The sequence below is a fragment of the Punica granatum genome, chromosome 8 (genome assembly GCF_007655135.1).
Source record: "Punica granatum isolate Tunisia-2019 chromosome 8, ASM765513v2, whole genome shotgun sequence".
Lineage (NCBI taxonomy): Eukaryota > Viridiplantae > Streptophyta > Magnoliopsida > Myrtales > Lythraceae > Punica > Punica granatum.
Genome location: NC_045134.1, coordinates 22,409,804 through 22,428,938, shown reverse-complemented (window position 1 = coordinate 22,428,938; position 19,135 = coordinate 22,409,804). Strand labels below are relative to the sequence as shown.

At 39.3% G+C, this 19,135-nt stretch overlaps 3 protein-coding genes across 25 annotated transcripts in view; all 3 read left to right on the top strand.

Moving 5' to 3' along the window:
• Window positions 1–19,135, top strand: part of LOC116216014 (putative disease resistance protein RGA1) — a 250,966-nt gene that overhangs the window by 168,649 nt on the left and 63,182 nt on the right. The window lies entirely within an intron of this gene.
• LOC116216027 (U1 small nuclear ribonucleoprotein A-like) lies at window positions 8,384–11,678 on the top strand. The gene is made up of 5 exons (XM_031551945.1): window positions 8,384–8,628; window positions 8,722–8,894; window positions 9,961–10,054; window positions 10,290–10,378; window positions 11,221–11,678. Exons 1-5 carry the CDS (start codon window positions 8,541–8,543, stop codon window positions 11,506–11,508), a joined length of 732 nt encoding a protein of 243 aa, XP_031407805.1. The 5' UTR covers window positions 8,384–8,540; the 3' UTR covers window positions 11,509–11,678.
• Window positions 12,749–18,670, top strand: LOC116216016 (uncharacterized protein C57A7.06). Of its 2 annotated transcripts, none has more exons than XM_031551930.1 (11): window positions 12,749–13,260; window positions 13,341–13,497; window positions 13,998–14,476; window positions 14,809–15,030; window positions 15,121–15,441; window positions 16,328–16,672; window positions 16,765–16,845; window positions 16,928–17,023; window positions 17,138–17,524; window positions 17,882–18,013; window positions 18,289–18,670. In XM_031551930.1, exons 1-11 carry the CDS (start codon window positions 12,934–12,936, stop codon window positions 18,451–18,453), a joined length of 2,712 nt encoding a protein of 903 aa, XP_031407790.1. In that variant the 5' UTR covers window positions 12,749–12,933; the 3' UTR covers window positions 18,454–18,670. The 2 variants fall into 2 exon arrangements, with proteins under 2 accessions (XP_031407790.1, XP_031407791.1); XM_031551931.1 differs by having other exon boundaries at window positions 13,982–14,476.

The following is a 19,135-nucleotide window of genomic DNA, read 5'->3' as shown; positions in this document are numbered from 1 at the left end:
AAAAAAAAATCTCTAGCTCCCTCCATTTCGACTTCTGTACTCTTGCGGTCGTACCTCACGTGTCTCCAATCTTGCGTGCAATACGTGTTGTCTTTCATACAATCTATTTTTATATATAATATAATTTGAAATGAATTATCTCTTCTTATTCTTTAATTTGCGACATACTTTTTATTAATTATGCAATTTTAACTATGATTATTGTCTATAATTTGAATGGAACGTGCAGATTTCTCGCGTAATTACTCATGAGAAAGCTCCGTTATGACGAGAAAACAATTTCGTGTTGCACCCATTGACTCTTGGGTCCTAAATCCGCTTTGGGATCGTGCATTATCGAATTGCATGGAGTACTTCGCGGTCATGCAAGGCATGGGCATATTTCAACTCAGATAATAATGTGCTCCAATCTCTTCTTTGAAAATTTATTTTTGGTGCTCCATAATATTCTACGCGAACAAAGCTCTTCAACTCAAGAATTGAGATAAGCCATGTGATCACTATCAACAAAAATTAGTGACGACACCATTATTAAGCATCAAACATAATAAAGAGTGAATCGTTATATACATGTTATCTTATCACATTATAAATTGAATAGCGGAAGATCCGATAAGGAAGAGAAATCATCCCCGGTTTTTGTGCTATGCGTTCGATATGTCAACCGTGTGTTAGCATTTTACTGTATTTTGATGATCTAGTCAAAATTTAATGACATATATCTCGGTTCCGTTTACATGGATAACATATAGAAACTCATTAATCAATTAATCAATCAATTTCGCGTATTTTGTTAACACGGAACTCCAAAACTCGACGCCGGTACGGAAGTGGGCCGTGCTTGATCCAACGGTCAAAATGGAGTCGACGGAGTCTTTGGGTCCCCCCGGGCAGAGTTGAATATTCGCAGGACGACTCCGTCTCCGTCTGTCGACGTCAACTCTGCATGGAAAAATTGGCAAGACGGCAAGTGGGACTCTACGACAGGACGGCGTAAGTGCCTTGTCTCTGGAAGAGTGATTCTTCACCATTGGATGGAAACTCCACGCTCCCATCAGCTCCGTCCACGTGTCTCTCACTCAGATGAGGCTGCCGGGATGATGGTGTGTTTGATTTTAGAGTTAAGTAGAGTTTTAATTTTAATTGTGGTGTAAAGATTGTATTATTGAATTATAAAAGAAGAAGTGTGAAAAAGTAATGGATAGTTGAGAGAAAATAATAATTGTGTTTTTTTAATTTTGAAGAAAGTAATGAATAGTTTAGAGAAAGTAATGATTGTGTTGTTGAATTGGAGATAAATGGAGTAGAATTAAAACGAAAGTTAAAATCGATTTGTGAAACCAAACAATGCATTACAGTTCTAGGATGATTACCCCATGCTTTCGACTATTCATCGGGTGGTGCAGCTCCGGCTTGGAGCACATCTGAGATCACTGCGCCCAGTTCGTGTAAACCCGTACAGGACCACCTATACAGGCGCCTACATGCACCGGGCCGGAGAAATTATTTCATGGACCTAGTCCATCAAGTTGGTGAGAAATTGAGTCAATCGTTGACGCTGCAAATACAAAAGCACAAGCACGGCATTGGTTACAAGATAAATAAGCGTAACCTAGTTGCAAGTAGGTTAGAATGTACAGGCATGTTTGGTTTCAAGATTTTATTTTAAAATCACAATCCTAACTTAACTCTATCCACTACAAAATAAAATAACTCATACAAAGTCAAAGAGTGGGTCCCATTTATACCACTTTTTTTTACAACAAAACAACATAATTCATACAAAGTCAAAGGGTGAGCCCCATTTATTCCACTCAAAATCAAAATCAAAATCTGATTTTAAAATTTTACTACGAAACCAAACGCAACCTAAGACATTTCCACAAATAATATCAGTTTACAACCGTCTCAGTCAACCAGCGATGCATGTACTGTGCAGTTCGTATAGCAATTAATTTCTTACTGGACTCGACTGTACCGAGTTCCTCTTAAAGAGAAAAATGGCCGCAGGAGATTCTTGGTCGGGGTCCATTGGGGTATATTGAGGAGATTCTTGGAACATTTCCTTATGTAGTTGCAATTTAACAAGTGTTTCCGAACATTAATATAATTTTGAAGAGGCCCACAGAATATTAGCATAAGATAATCCCATAAACTAAGAAGCACCCTACCTATATGTCGAACCTTAATTTAAGCACAGAAAACACATTAAGAAGCACTTATTAATTACAAAGGGGTAACATTGTTATCAAATTTTTAAGTTACAACTTCATGCCTATAAAAGCGTTCTGCCCCAGTTGATATGAGCTCTAATTCACAACCAATAAGCTACTAGACAATGCCACTACAAGAAACACCCTTATGAGAGATAAATAACGGGAGGCGATTATAACAGTAGTCTAAAAATTCTTATTTTGAGATAAATACAATATATGTCTTCTACGTAGATTTTATTTGCCTCTAAAAGCACCTAAAATTAATACTTTACTAAATTACAAATCTATATCACAATCATTAGCAATAAATAAGTCTTTTGTCTCAAAAGAATAACTTTTGGAAACATATTAATAGAGTCATTTAGAAATTTGCCCCTAAATATTTTTTTAGAAAGTAAAGGACTTAATTATTTCTAAATCCAATTTTATTTGCCCCTAATATATTCTTTTAGAGGGAAAATACAATTGCCTCTAAATCTAATTCCCATTTTCCTCCAACTTACGAAATTTTACCTACGGAGTAAGTAGATAAAATGCTGAAAGTTTGATGGATTATTTTTTTTATCTAAATATAAATAATTTGATCAACATGGCTTAAGAAATATTCAAATTACTCTCTCAACATAAGTAGAAAATATATTTTATTTATTTATAGATATAAATTATGTTATGCAGATTTTGAATTAAATAAAATAGTAAGCTAGTATTCTTTTGTTGTATTTTACTTTATCTATTGTGTTTATATATAATTTATTACATAAATTCTTAGATAATTTAACAATCTTCAACTTACCACCGAGACGTTAAAGAAAAGCTGGGAAAAGTGGTCCCAACAAAATAATATCATCGAGAATCTGGATATCGTCTAGCGGAGATGAAAAGATATAAAGACCCCAAGAGAGATCTTAGGACGAAGGAGTAATCCAATTTGTGCATGTATTTCTTTCTATGTATGTATGATTACATGAACCTGCCAATCCATCTCATGTATATGCAATTGGAGAATATTTTTTTTTTAAAGTTTCACTAGATCTACAAGTAGTAAAATACTGGTCGGGAAATTTATAGTTTAGTGAAACTTTAATTAAATGGTTAAAGGAGGTTGACAAGTCCGTATTTTTCAAGGACGATGTCGATCGAGCACTTCTTTTGCCTGCATTAAATGGAAAAGAAAAGTGGAGATGGGAGAAAAAAAAATCTCCTTTTTTTCTTTTAAATAAACTGTTAAAAAAGCTAGTGATGGAGTGATTACTTGAGAGCTTTTGCCTTATGTAGACTTCTTTTTAAAATTAATTCTCAAAATAGTCTCATTCAAAAAATATTTCTCAATCTAGATTTTTGAATAAATTATTTATATCAAATTAACCCAAAAAATTGCAGAACTTTTAAAAGTACCCAAGAAAGAAAAACTCATGGCGAAGAGTTGGAGCAAGCGACGCCCTTGACTGAATCAAGTGGCTGGCATTGGAATAATGGCAGTGAAGGCATAGCAGTGGTCTCCGTTGCTTCAGTTCAAGTTGTTTGCAACCACTAGGATTGTGTTCAACTTCAATCGAAAGGGTGATGGACGGCATTAGTTGGGGAAGACTTGTGCAATTAAGGTGTAATGACAACCACCGTAACTTCAATTAAGGTCACTGTCAACCACAGCGTTGGGATACTACCAAGCAGGTTCTTCTTTAAGCTCGTTTTACAAATTAGAGGGACTGGTGGGGCCCAATGTCGTATATCATCACCATAGTCGAGATACCCGACAGTTTTGGTGGTCATCGACAACCTCAATTGGGCTAGTGGCTAATCGTCCCCTTTTATGAGTTATCTATCTTTAGGGATATTTCTGCAAGTTATTTAAATGTTTGGGGCTAATTTGAAAATAGAGTCATGCTCGGAAATCTAGATTAAGAAATATTTTTGGGCGGATTCTATTTTGGGAATTAGTTTGAGAAGTAAGTCTAAATTGGTCAAAGATTCATTACTTGATCGGTCAAACCAAAAGATAGTGAAGTTGAATATTTATTGCAAGATGACATTTTTTTTTATGTTCTCGCTGTATCCATCATTTGAAAGTGTTAGTTGCTTATGAGATCATCGGGTATTACATTTAAATCCGAGATCTCCCCCTTACGCAATCGATGTGGGATTCGAGGAACGTGACAAACTCTCACTTTTTAGCCCCAGTGTCCTTACTTGCAGTGTTATCAAAATCGGATCGGACAGCGAACTGGCCGAGGCATTGGTTCATGGATTTATGGGTTCAACCGGGGTTCGATGGGTTGGACCGTTTATTTAATTATAAAATAAATAAATATTTATTATTTTAAGAAAATAATATAAAATACAATAAAATAAAATTAGTAATAAAATTTCAGATGCTGTAGCAGTGGAAGCAACTCCAGATTTGGCAAAACAACAAGCTTGAAAGCAGCTCCAAATTTGGAATCAGCTCCAAATTTGGCAAAAAGCCACAAAACAACAAGCTCTGCTATTCTATATGGAGACCTTAGCAACCAACAAGGATAGAGGTTCATGAAAGCCATCACATTTAACAACACTGACTGCTTCAAACAAAAAAAAAACTTCAATAGAAAATAGAAAGCAAAACTAAAGCAACGCAAAGACATCCTAAAAGAGCATAAATAATTGGCCACATTAAAGGGATCCAATAAAGTTCACAGGCTTGGCAATCTTTAACAAATTGCAACTGATAATCAGAGCAATTACTTATCCACAAAAAAGAAAAGGATAACCAGTGGCAAGCTTTATCATATTTCAGCAAAATCTAACTATCCCAAGTTCCATGATGAATAGGCAACCGCCAATATATGTTGGAGGATAATCTCATAAAATTCACGAACCATAAAAGCACGAAGCATAAAAAGGATTTCTACAGGACATTAATAAACAAAATCAATGCTTTCTCAGGCTGTGATCTTGGTTTTAGATTCAACTTTGGCCGCTCTACTGTTTGACTTCCACTCTCCATGCCAGGTGCTTTGATGTTTTTCAGAATGTGCAGATTCTGACCTTTGAAACACCAAGTCAATCAAAATGCCAAAAGTCATGTGAGTGAGGGAGTGAAAGATGGAGGGTGCCAGATCCACTAAAGGCCATACCTGTTTAAGCTCAGCAAATGGTTGCTCAGGCTTTCTCTACTGGCTTTGTCCGAGGAAGAAGCCTCAATCTCGGTCTTTCCGCAACTTCTGCAGACATTGGACGCTAGAACTCTGGTAAAAAAATTCTATCTTCTACATGCCCCGGTTGATATGCTTCACCATAATAACTGCATTCCTTTCTTTCTCATCAGAATAAAAAGGCTCTTCACGCATTTCAACATCTGATATCTCTATTCCAGCACCACGAACCCCTTCACCAATAGGAAGATTTCTCTTCATCTGCCTAGGCATTGCTCCATCAACATATCCCCTCACACCCACTGCATCAACCCTGCTGATGTACTTGGCATCATCATAGCCCTTGGAAGTCAATCCAGGTTCTTCAGCATGTTTGATAACTTCCACATCCGCCTCATGTGGGATTGATTGTTTAGACTGCCATCTGCTCGATGAAACCTTCTCAAGTGCACTAGCATGAATCAGCTTTGAAGTAGCACTTGATGTAGACCATACAGGTTGAACTAATTCAACAACACCTGTAGGCTCCTTCCTTGTTGCCCATGGGTTGGTGATAGACCCCGTTACCCTCGGCCCACTATTTGCGTACACATTCTAAGAACCAATACTCCCAGGCAGACCCCTAGAAACTCTCCCGGAATAAGAAATCTAACTTGGCAATGGCGAAACTTGAGTTGGCCTCTGTTGTCCCAATGGTTTCCCCGCTAAGAATTGCTGGGGCTTCAGCTCCAAACCTCCAGCGAAAGCCCGAAAGCTGTCATCGTTGATCATTCGTTGAGGGGCTGATACCCTATCAAGAGGCTTTCGTTCATCCTCATTGAAATTAAGGCCAATGGGGATGCGAAACGCCCAGCAGAAGGAAGGAATAACGAAGAAGAAGACTAGGGTTTTTGAATTTCCATTCAATTCTGCCATTTCTGCTTGATATCAATTCGGGTCGGGTCGGGTTTCGATTCATATTTCATTTCAAATTTCTGAACCCATGCAACCGGCCGGTTCGAATGGGTTCGATGGGTTTATCTAAAAATCGGTCGGTTTTTTAGGTTCACGATTTTTTTGGCCATTTTGGGTTTCTTAGCTAACCGGATTGGACATAGGTTTGGTTTCCGGTCGAACCGGCCCGTTTTGATTGGATTTTGATAAGAATGCTCGCTAGGCTCTTGGGTCGAGGTCTAGAACATAACTTCCACAGATTTAGGCTCATAGGTAGCCCCCAGAATGCCTACACACAATCTCACATGGTTGTGGGTCAGGGTCGCATTGATATTATAGGTGTGCACGGATACCGAGAATATTCAGAACCGGTCGAAACCTATCAATTAGGGTAGGCTCCGGTTAGCTCTTATTGAAAATATGGTAGGATCTGGGTATTTAAATAAGGAACCGATGAAAATATGTTCCGGTTCTGATTCCTGCATATAGGTTATTCAGAACCGGAATCGATAATAATTTTCCCTAGTTATATTCATATATATTTCTCCATTTTACTTTAACCTCTTCTTCTCTTTGTCTCTCTCTCTCTCTATCTCTCTCGATGGAAGCCTCGCATTCCATATCGTCAGTAGCTTTGGTTCGACGACCTCAGTGTGTCCTCCGTGAGGCCCGATCATATTAAGGATGTCTAGTTTTTGTGGATGGATTGATGGGACATATTACTCTTTGTTGTAGATGTATTGTGGACTAATCTAAATTTAACATTCTGTTTTGCGTTATTACTGATTATGAATGAGACATTTTCAGTTTTATTTAATGAGATAAAAAAATTTATAGGTTCCAATAGGGTACTGGGAACATGTGGTATAATACATGTTTCGGGTCCATGACTCAACATGGTAGGATTCGGTTCCAAAATCTTAGAACCTATTCTTTACAGAGTAGGGTTTGGGTATCGCGAAAAAAAAAACAGGGTACCCAAACCCGAACACCCATAACTGATACTAGATGTAACGTGGTCGCTGGGTTCGTCAATCAAAAGTGATAGCTACTTATGAGTTTATGGGGCCTTGAATATAAATCCTAGATCTCCCATTTACACAATTGATGTGGGATTTGCAAGACATGACTTCATATTTATTACTTGATACTTGCTCGTAGTGATATAATTGTTTGTCAATTTTCATATAAGAAAATTAAGGCCCCGTTTGAATTGTTAGACCGATTTTAGAATCATGATTTTGATTTTAACTCAACATACTACCCAATAAAAATACACGTTTCCCAAGTCAAATTTATAATACTATCTCATTTATCTTTTTCCACAATCAAAATCAAAATCAAAATCAAAATCAAAATCATGATTCTAAAATCACACTAACAATTTAAACGCAGCCTAAATAATTAACATTTGCATTATAAGAATGAATATAAATGGAACAATAATGCTAAAATTATAATATGTTACCACTTCTACAAAGAGGGGAAGGGGACGGTTGGCCTTATTGCCTTGCTAGCTGCCACCTTCGACCTAGCGAGGTCGTAGTAACCTCAGATTGGAGGGCGCAAGATGGTGACCACCCCTTTGCAATCCTAGGTTGCCAACTGCCTAATTGGCCATAATGCTTTTGTCAAGTCGAAGGTGCCCATAAGCAGGAGCCACCGCCCTCTACTGAACATCTAGTGTTTGATCTTTTTTTTTTTTCAATCCTATGCAATTTCGAACGACGGGGAGCTTGCCAGCTGACATTACTGTCCAGGAGACCTCACTGGTCTTCGTCGACTCATCGGGATGGTAGTGATAGCTAGCAACCCCCCACCGTTCCCTCCCATGCTCTTGGGTTAGTCCCTATCTTCCCTTGTTCAATTTTTTCTTTTTTAATTTCATTTTTTTTATCATTTAAGTCAATTTTTCTTATTAAGAAACGTTACTTTTTGAAGAGAACAAGTAACGGAGGACCAAATGGAACAAAATTCGTAATGTTAAGGACAAATCTGAAGAAAAGTAAAAATTTAGGATGAAATTAGGAAAACCGATAAAGATTGAGAATAAATAAAATGACTTTTTTACCCCTAAAAATTAAAAGTAAAATAATTAATAATAAAAATGCCAGGAAAAGAAAAAACCCCTCCGGCCAAAACCCTCCGAACTCGAACGCGAAGCTTCTGTTCATTGGGTTCATCATCTGTTTCTCCGAGCCCACTCAGTCGCAGGACCAGACACCGACCCAGGCCGTCACTTTGAGACAACTCGGCGGCAATGGCGGAGGCGGTCACAGGCGGCACCGAGATTCCCCCCAACATGACGATATACATCAACAACCTCAACGAGAAGATCAAACTCGACGGTACGTACTCGACGCTCTCCGTGTCGCTACTGTATAGGAGTGTATATCGTGCTAGGGTTTTGTGACGGAGCCGGCGGTTGATTGTGTATGCAGAGCTGAAGAAGTCGCTGAGGGCGGTGTTCTCGCAGTTCGGGGAGATTCTGGACGTGTTGGCGTTCAAGACATTGAAGCACAAGGGGCAAGCTTGGGTCATCTTTAAGGATGTTCAGTCTGCTACCAATGCTCTCAGGCAAATGCAGGACTTCCCTTTCTATGATAAGCCGATGGTATGCACATTTTGCCCTTTTATTATATATGTGAATTGGATTGCTCTTTGGAGTGGAAGCAGGGCCTCAGTGAGGAATTTAGGGTTCTTGGGGAAATTGATTGATGATGGACTGATTGGACTGTCTTAATTTTAGGTGTCTTGAGAAATTCCATAGGAAGACGTTGAAATCGTCCATTTAGAAGTAAGCATTTTGGAGGGAAGAAAGCTATTTCTTTTCCTTCATGAGAGAGATTCAACTAAGCCATCAACTATGGAATCATAAGAAAAAAATGTTCATTTGCTTGAGCTTGCCTGTTGAGCTTCATTGCATTGAGTTTGCTCGATTGGTCGCTGGCTGAACTGGAAAAGATCAAATCTTCCTCTACGAGGTGTTCAGTTTTGTTCCGTCATATGAATTGGACTGTGAAATCCTGTCCGATACCATTTCGATTCGTCAGAGTGTTTTTTCTTAACCAATCCCATGGATTATGGGGTTATGATTGATATGCTGTTGTTTTGGCTTCTTTTTTCTTTGGATGCCTCTCTTTCTGCTTCTTGCTGTTTCCCTACATGCATGTAATGATGAGAGATTGTTTATGTGAAGAGTAATGTGACTCTGCACTCCATAATTATACCCTGTGTGGATAGTTTAGAGAGGACAAAGATGGCTCAGATACCTCAGAAGTTAAAAGTACAGTACACTTAAGCAATTCAGGCATTTCAGGTGTATTCTTTTGGTGTTGGGATGGAGTGTTTTATTGAGACATGGACAAATAGTCTAGAAATAACCACCATGCTTTGCATTATCTCGTTGGGGGAATAAAGAACTTGTGCTCTTTCAGTGTGCCAATTCTTTCTTGCTCGGAGTTTTTTATTGTATCCAACAAAGGGATGAAAACCATGTTTTGAGTATTTGTTGGATTTGCAGACCATAAAGAAAAGAAATTTAGTAGGTAAACTACGTAAGAATTAGTTTACATTGGGCGTTCTAGGCGCAGCTTTAACCTAGTTAAGTATGTAGATCTTTTCTCTTTGGTGTTGAAAAATTGCCAGGTGATTTTCTTATCCTTTTTTCATTTGAACAGAGAATACAATATGCAAAGTCAAAGTCGGACATAATAGCGAAGGCTGATGGTACTTTCGTTCCAAGAGAAAAGCGGAAGAGACATGACGAGAAAGGTATGGACTTTCCTCAATACATATAAGTTTGGTTTGCCTTTTCTCGTGAGCTGAAAACCTTTGGCAAACAGAAAGACTAAACAAAAGTAAAAGCCGAAACCCAAAACAACCAGCACATCACAGAATGAGCAGTTATAAATTTCTGAAAGTGTTCATCCGACTTGATTATTCCTGTATGTTACATTCTTCCTGTTAATGTTCTCTCCTGAGTCATAAAGTCTTGTGAATGTTGTAGGTAAGAAACGGAAGGACCAAAATGATGCCAATCTTGCTACAGCTGGTGGGAATCCTGCTTATCCTGGTGCCTATGGTGCAGCACCACCTGTAAGCCCTCCTATTATATCTCTTATTCTGTTTTTTTTTTAATATTATTTTATTTTATGTATAGTCCATCAAAACTGAGTGTTCTTTGTTCGCCCTTCCTTTTGGCTGTTGCAAACTTCGTGAATTCCAAGTAAACCAATCTTAGATTGGTTGTTGCAAGGACCTGCTAGACAGATGGGAAAATACTTGATATTTGCGTATGTTGTTTAGTAAGAAGAGATGGAAACAAGCCGAGTTTTGCCAGGCTCGAGTTTGATTCCACTTGTGAGACATTTATCTTGAAACCTGGTTCAACTTGAGTGAGCTTCTTTCTTTAGGCTCCAGCTGTTAACAAACCTAACTTGGGCTCACCGTCTAGACTTCCTTTTAATGACTACCAAATGGGGCCAGACCCAACCTTGACATTGGTCAGGGTTGACTGGAGCTCCAGATTTGAAATAGCTTGAGAACAGGGGTCTGTGTTAATGTCAGATATTAGCAATTAAGGATAAGCTTGATTACCTCGTTAGCCTCCCAAACTGAGTACTGCTGAGCTTGAGCTTGGCAGGTCCGGCTGAAAACCCGATCTCTCGCACAAAATAATTGAGTCAAATAAGAGTAATTATCCGTTGAAGTTTTGAGATAGATTGGTTCACTTGCCACTGCAAGTCACATCAATTGCTCAAATACATGAGAAATGATTAAAACAACTTTTCTGCCTTTCTCCTCACTGTTATGGTAATCACAGCTTGTTATAGAACATGGGTGGCTTTGATTTTGTATGCGATGTTACTCGTACTGATAACATTAACCCATACCATCTCTCTTTCCAGCTCTCATCCATGTTTTTTGTTTCTCTGCAGCTGTCTCAAATACCCTACCCAGGAGGTCAGAAACTTCCAGAGGCTCCTGCCCCGCCGAACAACATCCTCTTCGTACAGAACTTGCCCCACGATTCAACTCCCATGATGCTGCAGATGCTGTTCCTGCAGTATCCAGGCTTCAAGGAAGTTAGGATGGTTGAGACAAAGCCTGGGATCGCATTTGTGGAATACGCAGATGAGATGCAGTCCACGGTCGCAATGCAAGCCCTGCAAGGCTTCAAGCTGACGCCGCAGAACCCGATGTTGATCACCTATGCCAAGAAATAGGGCAAGAAAGGTCTGCTTTTAGTAATTTTTGAACAGAGGTTTTCTTCTAGGACGGTTCTGTAATTTAGACTAGGCTGAGCCTTGTGAAGTACTTTCTGATAGAGATAATGTTGTCCTTTGTTTATTATTATGTATCATTATAGTTGAGTAATATTTTCTCCTCAGACTAATTCTACGCTATTGCCGCGGTTCGATACCTAGGCAGAAGACCGGTAATACAGGTTTTGGTCCGTTAAGGTACCACGCATAAGCATAACCAATCAAGACGGGATAAGTTCCTGAAAGAGTCTGATTTGAAATCTGATTAAATGTTCATTTAATTATTATTATCATTTTTTTTTTCTGTGAGGTGTTCATTTAATTATTTATTTCTTTTAATTAACAGCACATTTTATACCTGAATTTTTATCTATCTTTTGAGTTTTATTTCAGCAAAGTTCTTAAATGGTACTCATTAATTATTGTGGCTGCATCCGAGGATTTGAAAGAGATGCTCTTTATAATGTTCTGGGTCAAATTCTTGCCAGAAAACTAATAAGCTATTCGATTGGACCGAAAAACACCGAATGCATACATGTAAAATGAAAATGAAAGTTCATGCTTATTGGCGAATGCCAAAGGAAATTCATATTTAGCTATTAGCCTTTGTATTGTCGTACTTGAGGAGCATCCAAAATTGTTTTTTTTTTCTCTCTCTAAATTTGTTTTTTCAGCCAAGAGCATCTGAATTGTCAGCCGGGGACACTAAGCACAAAGTTTTCGAAGACATTATGAACACTTCAATCGGGGGCTTGATCCCGAAAGCACAAAGTTTTTGAAGACATTATGAATACTTCAATCGGGGGCTTGATCTCGAGAAAATGATGTTTCAAAAGACAATCCTTAAAAAAGAGCCAGAAGAAAAAGTAATGCGAATTGACTATTTTACTATTATGTTGGATGGAAAAGTTCCCAATTCCAATGAGGGACACCGTGCTTATTTTTCTCTTTTACGTGGTGGGTGTCATGCAATTGTTTGAAAGTAGGAGCAAACCCATGGACCCTCCAAAGGACAGGGTCCAAAAACCAATTATCTCAGAAAAAAATTATTTAAAAGGGTTCAGTTGCCAAAATTTAAAACATAGGGCACCGAAGCAATATAAATCTAAATTTTGGGGTGCTAATTGATAAAATAGAAACTCCAGGGGGGCAAATTGAGCTCGCAAGGTGAAACTATAAACCCTCAGCTCCTACTGAGCCTTGGCGCTGCCGTTTTCTCCCTCCCCCCCTCCCTCCTTTCATTCCGACCAAGCTGACGGACTGGATAGCCGGCGTCGAACCGACATTCCTCTCATCCCTCATAACTCGCTCCGAGCAACCGATTGGAGTTCGTCGTTATTACTGAGAAGTAGCCGCAGGTAGCTGTTCGTTCCTGAATCCTCAATCATGGCGGACAAGAAGAGGAAGAGTCGAGATTCGCAGAAACCCTATAAAAAGCAGAGCTTCAACTTCAAGGCCTCTGGGAAGGAGGGCAGGAAGAAGCGGACCGGCCCTCGGTTGCCCAACTCGATGAAGAAGGTGCTGGAGAGGCTGAATCCGGTGGACAGTGAAGGAGAAGAACACGATGGGAGGATTGATTCCAATGAGAACGACAAGCCCTTCGGAAACGATATTTACGAGTACGAAGGGGAGGTGGCACCGGAGGATTCGCGCAAGAATCGTAGGTTCGACCCCGTGGAGAAGCTCGAGTACGAGCTTCCTGAGGATTTCCAGGTTCGTTGAGGTCAAAATTCGCAACTTTTATTGGAGTTAGGCATGATGAATTGATGACGATATGCGTTATGTATCCTTAGGATGAGGAGATTCTGTCAGATTACGCGGACGGTGACGATGATGACGGGATTGGCCTCACTTCACATGAAGGCGAAGTAGATAGTGAGGAGGAAGATGATGGAAGGCATACCCGGATGCTGCAAGGGATCACTGGAATGCCAAGTGAAGCATTTGAGGGTAAGATGAAGCTCTGAGCTCCTTTCGAACAGCTCCCGTTATCCTGTTAATGATTTGTGACAACATTTGTAAAAGATACCAAGTTAACATAAACCCGTACCGATATCAAAACATGCTTATGTGACTTCCAATTTGACTTTCTCGGTTGTGATGTTAGTCGGAGCATGTTTACTATCTCATTCAATTTTAGGAAATTGGAACAATTAGATCGCCTCAATCTTGATAACGTATTATAAATTTTAGCACCTAGCTTTTAGCGGTCAATGGTTTCTCTCTGCTTAAATTGTTGCCTTCATTAACCACGCGATGCATTAGTAGGAAATCAATAATTTCAATATAAAATGGTGCAGGGATAAATTAATATTCCAATTGAAAAACTGATATTGGAACGGAATAGCATTATTGAAGTAAAGAACTTTCCGTATCTTAAAATTAAATCCTCAAAATTCATCACTGTTAGGAAATATCTCATAGATATGCTTAGCTTATTCAATTTGCAGGCAAGAAGAAAAGAAGTAGTGCTGTGGTATCAGAGGCGTATCCAGAGTCAGAATATAATCCAAGTCATGATATTTTGGAAGGGGATGGCAAAATTAACATTCAAGATCTTCTGGATCCTCTTCAAGATAAAGCTGGTTACAGCGAGCTTAGAAAGAGGATGCAACAACTGGAGAATAAATCTGCGCCAATTCAAGCTCCACTCCCTAAACCAGATAGAGAGAAGGTGGAGAGGAAAGTAGCCTATGAACAATCTAAGAAAGAGATACTAAAGTGGGAACCTTTAGTCAAAAGGAATAGGGAAGCACCGGCCTTGTTTTTCGATGAAGACATAGACCTGAAATATTCGACTGTTGGGGCAATAGCTTCTGAGTTTGAACCGAGAACTGAGTTTGAGAAGAAAATTGCTTCTTTAGTCTATGATGAAAAGGTTATGGAGGCCCACAAGAAGGATGGAGCCAGGCTTCTAGAGTTAAACAAGGTATGATGGATTTAGAAAATTTTCACATTAATTGGCTTGCAATCTTTTTCCTTAAGAGTGTATGACTTATTGTTGTTGGAAGCACTGTTAAGAGTTCTGGGCAGCTTACTTAGTTCCGAAGTTGCATACTTATTTATACTTTTGCTAAATGTTTCTGAAAGGAGTGCTAGTGGCCCATTCTACACTCTTGGGTAACTAGAAACCGATGTCAAAATATGTGCAACTTTGAACTAATTGTTTTTTATTTGTAATGCGTGCTACCATGACATTGTCGTGTTTTATGCTTGAGTTCTGGTGCATTTGGGATGATTATATTCTGTTTTTTTTCCCAGGTATCTGTTGAAGAGGAAAAGGAACGCAGGGATCGCATCGCTAAGATGCGGAGCCTTCTTTTTCGTCATGAAATGAAACAAAAGCACATAAAGAAGATCAAGTCCAAAACATATCATCGGTTGTTGAAGAAAGACAGGTTGAAAGCTTTCTCAGTGCAAAGGGAGATGGATCCTGAAGCTGCTAAAGAGCAAGCAATAAAGCAAGAGTTTAAGCGAGCGGAGGTAAGGCCACCCTATTTCCTTACTGGTGAGAATTTTTTAAAGCTGAAAAATAGCTCTTTGATGGTAATTCTTGTCTCAATGATCTTACAGGAGCGTCTGACCTTGAAGCACAAGAATAGCTCAAAGTGGGCAAAGCGCATCTTAAAACGTGGTTTGGATGCCCAAGATGACGGAACACGTGCTGCCATAGCTGAACAGCTTCAACAACATGTCCTGTTGACAAGAAAAATGAACTCGATGAAAGAAAATAGCAGCAGTGATGATAGCAGTGATGAGGATGAGGAAGATTCTGCAGCCTCTGACCAAGATTCTGCAGCCAAGCTGTTAGCCGATGCTAGGGGTAAGACACTCAAAGCGTTAGAAGAAGAGAATGATGCTCCCACCTCTGGAGTGCTTTCTCTGCCTTTCATGGTAACCATGCATTGCCCTTTTCTCCTCGAATTTACATAATTGCATTTTTAGTGTTATTTGCATCATCTTCGTTTGCTGGTGTTGGCTCATGAGATGAGGTATGTGGGCAATGAGGAAACAAAGAAATAAAGCTATTTCAAACCCCTTCCCTCAAGGTACCAGAACAAAAGGAGCTATTTTGAGAAGTAGATGGCTGGCAATTGAGTTATCATATCATAATTACAATTTTAATTGTAGTAATGCAGAATCAGAAAGTGGACAAAAGTCTTAAGTTACATTTGGTACACTGGGATATAAAGGAATTGAATGGAACGATATATTTCATCTTTTCACTCCATTCAACTATGATATTCTTTTTTCTTCAACTTGATGGAATGGTCTTTCTTCATAGAACCTAATATGCCCATTCTGTCACTACAACTAATTTTCATACAAGTATCTTATATTTTCTTTTGAGCTCTTTTGGACATCTTGGTAAATAAGTTTTATTTTTTTATTACACTCCTCTATATGTTCAAGTTTAACACTAAAAAGACCATCTCAATGTAATTTACCTCTCTCTTTATTGAACTCATTCCATTCCGTTCCAGTGTACTGAACTGACCTTAATTATGTCACGCTCATAATGTTGAATCATATCTGGTGGCCATGTGCAGTACGCACCCATAATGAATGAGAACTCTCAGTCTATATCTGCTTTTATTCACCATTGATCTTTGCTGGATAGACGTTGAATTATGAAAAACAGAAACCTCCTCTCTAATCTCGTTCAGCATTAACTTGTGACAGCTAATGCTTTCTACACCAATATCCTGATTGAGAACTCGTGCAGTTCCTAGAATCCTTTGCCTCATGTATTGGCTAAATCTTGTTTCAATTTCCCTAGGTACGTGGTTTAAAGAAAAGAAAGGATGCTGCTATTGAAGAGGCTAAGCTTGCTCTTGAAGAGTATGAAATGACATCAAAGCAGAAGGAGGATTCACATGAGGCTGAAAAGTCGAGACCTAGTACTTCAAGTGGTAGAATGGTCTTTGGTGCAGTAAAGCCTCAGATCCAGAATAAGAAGAGCAAACCAGAAAGGACCCTTGACGATAGTGATAGTGAAGATGATGTTGAGGCCAATGAAGACGGTGATATAGGGGGGCAGAAAGAAGATTTGCAGAATGACATTGGAAATGGTTCTTTTTCATTCGATGAAGATTCTCAAATCCATCAAAATTCGATCTTTAAGGTAATTTGGTAGTCTTACCCTTACCACAAATTCAATTTAAATTTAGATGATTTCAGGTGAAATTTGACAATTTATCTTATTTTGTTTTCTAGAGCTTTGATAATATTGTCAAGGATCCTAGTGCCAAGACAACTTATGAAGTATCTATATTTGCATCAGACTCGTGGAGAAAGGTTATTCAATCTTCTGTTTTTAACTTAGCTAGTTCTCCAAATAATCTATTATCCATACTAACTGTTACTATAATAAGAGCAGATGAAAGATGGGAAGAAAGAGGGCACGGAAGTAGGCCATAGCAGCAAAAAGAAGCAAGAAGTTGGTGAACCTGCTGGTGTCGATAAGCACTTGAAAGTATGACTCTTTTCTTTGGTTGATTATTAGGCTGTTAATGTTACGTTGATGGCTGACACGCCTAATCTTTCTCCTTTTGCTTCATTTTTTTCCCCCTTTCTTCCCCCATCTCAGTCCGTGGAATTGAATGAGTTGGGTGAGGAAAGTGATACAGAGAGCGAAGGGCAAATGGTGGATGGCGTGTTGTCTGCAGGGCCTGCACGATCTTATGAGCTTCCATCTCAAGCAGAACTCGTACAGCAAGCTTTTGCTGGGGATGATGTAGAGGAGGATTTCGAGAAGGACAAAATGGAGATTCTTAACAAAGAGAACCCTGAACCTGAGAAGCCCGTTCTGCTTCCGGGTTGGGGTCAGTGGACCAATGTCCAGAAAAAGAGAGGGCTGCCTTCTTGGATGTTGAAAGAACATGATGACGCCAAGAGGAAGAGGGAGGAAGCCCTTAAGAAGAGGAAGGATGCACATCTGAAGCATGTTATCATATCTGAAAAAGTGGATAAAAAGGTAATTTTCCTGATTTTTGTTCTTCTCGAACGAGGTATAAGATGAACTTATTGTTAGTGCATCCGGAAGAGTGATTCGATCCGCATGAAGGCGGTACGATGATATCATCTCAAATAACTGAAAACAGGAATTCTTGATTTTACTTGTTTTAAATCCTAAAATCCTTCCAATGTCTAAGTGAAAGATTCCCGCAAACGGTTTGTTAGCTTTCAAGTCCCACTCATGAACACAAATTCTTGTTGCAAACATGCTTTTATGCATCTATTACTCTTTAGTCATCCTTTTTTCATGGACATTAAGTTTGATGATGTCTTTTTCCAACTCTTTGGTTGAAACTCGTTTGACTTTATTTGGCAGGCTGAGAAGCTACAGACGAAATCATTGCCCTTCCCCTTTACCTCAAAGGAGGTCTTTGAACAGAGCATCCGCATGCCCATCGGACCCGAATTTAATCCAGTTACTGCACTCGGTGCTCTTAATCGACCAGAGGTGCGCCACAGTTACTATTCCACTAACCTCATTCATTTACTGTGGAGAACTTTATTTAATGTGAAGGAATGGAAACAGAATGAGATTCAAATTGCTACATACAAAGTCACTTTTTTATACGATATTATCTCACGGTGTTTCCTTTCTTTCATCCGGAGCACGACTATAGTGTTGCATTGGACAATACTATTTCTGTAGGGTTATGCTATAAGATCTTGTAATTCCTAAATTTTACCGCGTTCTCACAGTCAAGTTCTGGCTGTTCTCTCGTGCAGGTTGTGAAGAAGTCGGGGATAATCATTAAGCCAATCCAGTTCAAGGAGGTGAATCCCCACGAAAAAGGTGACAATTATCGGGGGAATGAGCAGAAGGGAGGGAGTAAGAGGAAGAGAGGTGGTGACGGAGCCGGGAAAAAGAAGGCAAGTAAGACGAGAAGTTGATTATTATCGACAAGAGTTGATCAAAAGTTTTGCTTTGTTTTATTGCTTCTTTCTGATTATGTTCCCGGTTTTGCTCTTTCGGGAAGAGAGTTGTAAGATGATGTCAAGCGAATCATCTTATGTATCTTCGGTTAGACGGGTTAATACATTGGTGAAGTACAACATGAGAGTTCCAATTGCGGAGCGTACAGCTTCTCGAAAAGTGATTGAAAAGCAATGCCTTACCTGAGCCGTGGAACTTAGTTACACTCTTCGGAAAAGAAAATTCAGCCATATAATTTCGGAAAATTGACTTGTGCCGATGAGAGATTCATTCTCCAGATTTCACTTCCAACGTACTGTTAGTCGGGTTGCGATACTTACTAATTCATGATACATGTAAATACCGAATCAACTCATTTATGGTTGCAAAATTTCAGCTCCCCAAACCTCTGTATCGGCCTGTGTGGGAGGGTGCAACCTGCATTATACCTGAGGCGTCTTGCCTTGCATAACGGCATGGATTCGAACTCGATACAAGCGACACCACGACATGAGTTAGGCTTCGATACAAGTTCGAATTCGAAGTTCCTCCCCCGCCCGGTGTAGCGGTTTTTTAGGCCATTTTGTCCTCCCTTCTATTCCCTTTTCTTCATCTTCTTCTCACTCTCTGTGTCTCAAATGAAAAGAAAAGTACTAAAAA